The sequence below is a fragment of the Poeciliopsis prolifica genome, unplaced genomic scaffold, assembly GCF_027474105.1.
Source record: "Poeciliopsis prolifica strain line A6 unplaced genomic scaffold, Auburn_PproV2 SCAFFOLD014, whole genome shotgun sequence".
Classification (NCBI taxonomy): domain Eukaryota; kingdom Metazoa; phylum Chordata; class Actinopteri; order Cyprinodontiformes; family Poeciliidae; genus Poeciliopsis; species Poeciliopsis prolifica.
In genome coordinates, this window is record NW_026562389.1 from 12172501 (window position 1) to 12177500 (window position 5000).

At 50.9% G+C, this 5000-nt stretch overlaps 1 protein-coding gene across 4 annotated transcripts in view; it reads left to right on the forward strand.

Annotated features, from left to right (window-relative positions):
• card9 (caspase recruitment domain family, member 9) overlaps nucleotides 1-5000 on the forward strand; it is a 6608-nt gene that overhangs the window by 1230 nt on the left and 378 nt on the right. For 3 of the 4 annotated variants that reach the window (XM_055039231.1, XM_055039230.1, XM_055039232.1), the window contains exons 4-12: nucleotides 828-965; nucleotides 1049-1167; nucleotides 1277-1483; nucleotides 1553-1636; nucleotides 2404-2679; nucleotides 3095-3220; nucleotides 3353-3541; nucleotides 3610-3655; nucleotides 4798-4928. In XM_055039231.1, coding sequence (XP_054895206.1) covers nucleotides 828-965; nucleotides 1049-1167; nucleotides 1277-1483; nucleotides 1553-1636; nucleotides 2404-2679; nucleotides 3095-3220; nucleotides 3353-3541; nucleotides 3610-3655; nucleotides 4798-4928 — 1316 coding nt within the window. The remainder of the gene's footprint in view (nucleotides 1-827; nucleotides 966-1048; nucleotides 1168-1276; nucleotides 1484-1552; nucleotides 1637-2403; nucleotides 2680-3094; nucleotides 3221-3352; nucleotides 3542-3609; nucleotides 3656-4797; nucleotides 4929-5000) is intronic. The other variant, XM_055039233.1, reaches the window with a different exon arrangement.

Here is a 5000-nt window from a genome sequence, read left to right on the forward strand (position 1 = left end):
AACCTGAGTCAGAACCAGAACCTGAGTCAGAACCAGAACCTGAGTCAGAGCCAGAACCTGAGTCAGAGCCAGAACCAGAACCTGAGTCAGAACCAGAACCAGAACCTGAGTCAGAACCAGAACCTGAGTCAGAGCCTTTCATTAGAATCATCCAGGAGTTTTGAACAGATTTACTGAAAAGGTTTTGTTCAGGTTCGGTTTAATTCCTGCTCTGTTCTTTCAGCCACTGTAGAACTAATAATCGATTACTAAATGAGTTCAGTAATCAATTGATCATGATTCATCGTTTGGACTTTTAAAGATTTAGTTCAGATGTTAACTGGGTGAAAAGATGATTATATAAAAACTAATCTGCTTTTCAATCATGAAGTTAAAATCTCTTCAATTTAATGAAATAATATTTATTACGCTCATATTTCTGATTGGCTGTTAAATTTATAGTTTGGCTGAAATGAAGTGGAAACATTTCTGTCAAGAAAAAGACAAAGAACCAGAGAACGCTGCAGCAAACGCTGCAGCAAACGCTGCAGCAAACGCTGCAGCAAACGCAGAATGAATAATCTGTGTGGGATTATTCATGGAGGGGAACAGATTGGGTTTGATGATGGTTCTGTGGGTCCGGTCTTATTGAAGCATCACATCAAGTGATCATGAATGTGGAAGTTGTTGGAATATGATTTATTGATCTGATGTAACGCTGCAGAAGCTGCTTCCTGCTTCACTTTCACTTCTTCTTCTCCATCACCTGGTGTGTTTCCAGTGGCTTTGACTGGTCTGACCGGTCTGACTGGTCTGACTGGTCTGACCGGTCTGACTGGTGTGTGCAGGCGCCCTGCTGGACATGCTGCAGCGGACCGGGATGAAGGGGTACACGGCGTTCCTGGAGAGCCTGGAGCTGGATTACCCCCAGCTGTACAGCCGCATCACGGGGAAGGAGCCCAACAAGACCTTCAGCATCCTGATCGGTCGGTCCGGGTCCTGAGCCGGCCCGTTTGGACCCGCCCGTTTGGACCCGCCCGCTCTGACGCCTTCTGTTCTGTTGGTCCAGACACTGCGGGAGAATCGGGCCTGACCCAGTTCCTGATGTCGGAGCTGAGCCGCCTGCAGAGGGTGCTGCAGGACGAGCGGCGGCGGCGCCAGCAGGCCTGCTCCGCGGCCCAGGAACAGGTTGGCATTGCGACCGCTGACCCGCGGCCAGCGCTGTGTGTGTGTGTGTGTGTGTGTGTGTGTGTGTGTGTGTGTGTGTGTGTGTGGCTGACCCGGGTGTGTGATGCAGGAGGCGTGGTCCCGGCAGCAGAAGCTGAAGGAGCGGGAGCTGAAGAAGCTGACTGAGCGCGTGCAGAAGCTGCGTGAGGAACGCGAGCAGCTGACCGAGGAGCTGAAGAAGCTCCGCCTCCACAACTACAACCTGATGGCCGACGTCACCAGCCTGACGCAGGACAAGAGCAACGCGCTGCTGGCCAACAGGGACCTGCAGATAGAGGTGGGCTGACCTCTGACCCTCCGAGCCCGGCCCGCAGGCGCCCCGCTGACCTCTGACCCCTGTGTGCAGGTGGAGCGTCTGAAGCACACGGTGCTGCGGGCGGAGAGCGAGACGCGGCTGCTGAAACGGAGGACCATGAGGCCGCTGCAGCAGGTACCGACCCGCCGGGCCAGAACTCACAGCTTCATCAGCCGGACCGGTTCGGTTCTGGAAACATCTGGTTCTGGTGGAAAGAAACTTTCATTTTTCCTCCCAGCAAACAGAAAAACTCTGGATGATCCTGAATGTTTTCAGAAAACCAAAGAGAACCGTCTGACCCGGTCCGATCCGGCTGACCCGGTTCGGTCCATCTGACCCGGTCCGATCTTTCTGACCCGGTTCGGTCCATCTGACCGGGTCCGATCCTCCTAACCCGGTCCGGTTCGTTTGACCCGGTCCGGTCCATCTGATCCGGTTCGGTCTGATCTGGTCCGGTCCGTTTTCCTCCTGATGCGTTTCTGCTTCCACATCAAACAGGAAGTTGGTCATGTGACCAGCAGCTGTTCATTTCCTGTTTGTGCTAAAATCACTTTCTAATTTTCCACCAAATGGTTTCAGTTATATCCAGTCTGTGGTACGCTGACCTGTTACTTTGACTGGACCATCATCTGTGCTCAGGTGATGGTTACAGGAATATTTCACTAAGAAACATTAAAATATTTCATAAAATCCTCTTCGGGTCGTGAACTCCTCCAGTTTCAGCTCCGACCAGCTTCCCATGATGCCGCCACCACCGTGCTGTGCCATGGTGTGATGCGTTCAGGGTCAGAGTTCACAGGTGTCCTCCATGTTGGTTTGATGACATCACTGTGTTTCTGTTTTCATTTTGCTGTGATTTTCCCTCAAGCTGCAGCTCAGATTAACGTGAGCCGATCTTCCAGAGCAGAATCCTGACTCCGCCCTCTGACGCCTTTCTTCAACTCAACGACCAGGAGGAGCAGCAGGAGGCGCAGCAGGAGGCGCAGCAGGAGGCGCAGCAGGAGGCGCCGCCTCAGGGGAAACAGCAGGAGGAGCAGCAGGAGGAGAAGAAGCTGGAGAGGAGGGAGGAGCTGAAGGAGGGCCAGAAGCACGGCCGCGCGTCTCCACAGATGAACCTCCTGACCACCGTGTTCAGACTGAGGAGGGAGCTGCACAAGGCCGAGGAGCAGAGGTCAAAGGTGAGGGGCCGGAGCGGAGCGGACTGGACTAAACCAACTTTATTCACTTAAAGAAAATGAAATGTTTTTTTTTTTTTTTTTTTTATAAGTGTTAGTTGAGTTTTTAATGTATTTCTAATGTGGTATAAAAAGGTTTAGATGCAGAATATTTCTTAGAATAATTGATCATTTTCATATCAGAATAATCGATTAGTAAAGTTAGGACTTCCTGAGGATCAGAAGCTGGGAAACATATGATGCGTTCAGGGAAGCTTTGGTGATGCGTTCAGGTGCATTTCTCTCCAGGATCAATCCTAAATGCTTCATGATGAACTCTGAGGTGTTTGTGAATGCTGCGTTCATGGACACATACAAGTTCATCTTTTTCCAGCTGTGATGCATTCAGGGCCCAGACAGAAACGTGTGTTTGTTTCAGACTGTGGAGGAGAAGGAGGAGCTGAGCCTCCGCTGCACCCAACTGAAAGGAGACGCCAAGATGTACCGGCAGCAGAGCAAGCAGACGGTCCGGCAGCTGGAGGAGGTGATCCGAGAGAGGGACAAGGTGAGGAGGAGGAGGAGGAGGAGGAGGAAGAGCAGGAGGAGGAGGAGGAGGGGGAGGAGGAACAGCAGGAGGAGGAAGAGCAGGAGGAGGAGGAGGAGGACGGTGATGTCACTGACTGTGGGTGGTGTCCAGGCTCTGGTGGCGCAGGCGCAGCAGCAGGAGGAGGCGCGGCTACACCTGCAGGAGAAGGACCGGTACAGGGAGCGCGTCCAGCAGCTGGCCGAGAAAACAGACAAGCTGGAGCTGCTGCTGCTGAGGTCACAGGGGGAGGAGCTTCAGCTGAGGACACGCCTCCGCAAGATAACCTTCAACTCCCAGCAGGTGGGGGGACAGGTTGATGATGTAACGATGATGCAATGATGACGTAATGACGGCGCTTTCTTCAACAGTTTGAGAGGAACGTGAGCAGCGAGGAGGACGAGAGCGCCGCTAAAGGTCAGAAACTTTTCACCATGTTTCATTTTGTCTGATGAAGACAGAAATATGATGTCATAGGTTCAGATGGTGACACGTGGAGGCGCCAAAATAGTCCTGGCCGGCCCAAGCCATAAGCAAACAAAGCAGCCACTAAGGGCCCCTCATTATAATATCAAAAACACACAATCTCACTATGAAGTGATTTGTTTTTACAATAATATGATGCATCTGGAAATCATTATCTTATTGATAAAAAGAAAATAAATTGCTCTAGTCCCCCTGGTGGTCGCGGTAGGTACCGCACGCTTCATCCAAAGGTCCATCAGAAGATAAGTTAATAAAATAACTAACTTATCTTCTGATAAGTTAATAAAATAACTAACTTATCTTCTGATAAGTTAATAAAATAACTAACTTATCTTCTGATAAGTTAATAAAATAACTAACTTATCTCTGATAAGTTAGTTATTTTATTCTCACAAAGGAGAAGAATAGAAAAAACAAGATAAAGTTTGTTTTAATGAGTCTTTATAATATAATGTAAAGATAATAAAGCTGCTAACAGAAATGACCTTGATGACCCGGTCCGGTCCGGTCCGGTCCGGTCCGGTTCTGCAACATTGAAGCTGCGTCTTTGTGTTTAAATGTTAATGAGTTGATTCTCCTGGAGGATATTTCTGACGTATTTTGGCTCAAACTGTTTGATATGAATAATTAAAACTGATCAGTGTTTTAACCAACATTATTTTGACATTTTGTGGAAAATCATAAAAGTGTTTAAATCCTCACTGGTCGGTCTCCAGGGCAACTGGATCACATAGCAGAGTTTATTGTCTGACCAGGTGAGGAGCTGCAGCAGTGCTGCTGCTCACCTGCTGCAGCTCCTCACCTGCTGCAGCTCCTCACCTGCTGCAGCTCCTCACCTGCTGCAGCTCCTCACCTGCTGCAGCTCCTCACCTGCTGCAGCTCCTCACCTGCTGCAGCAGCTGTTAAAACCTGGTTAAAACCTGAAGTGTTGTTGTGAGGAGGAGCGCCTGCAGACAGGGGGCGCTCTCCCTTTACGTACCTTCATGCTGGAGGCTGCGGCTGCTGAGGAAAGGCGGCCCGGTCCATTCCGCTGCTCTGACTGTCCGGTTCTGGTTCTGGTTCTGGTGGTCCAGGCAGCAGCGAGGAGGTTCCCAGCGGGACGTCGGGGGAGAACGAGGAGCCGGCCGCTCCGCCGCAGGATCACGGCTCTCCAGCAGGGGGCCCCAGAGAGTCGGAGCACAGGCCCAGCAGCGCTGCATCATGGGTAACGTAGTAACACCGGAACCGGAGCGCGGAGGAAACGGACCGGGTCTCAGCCGAACTCTTTTCTCCTGTT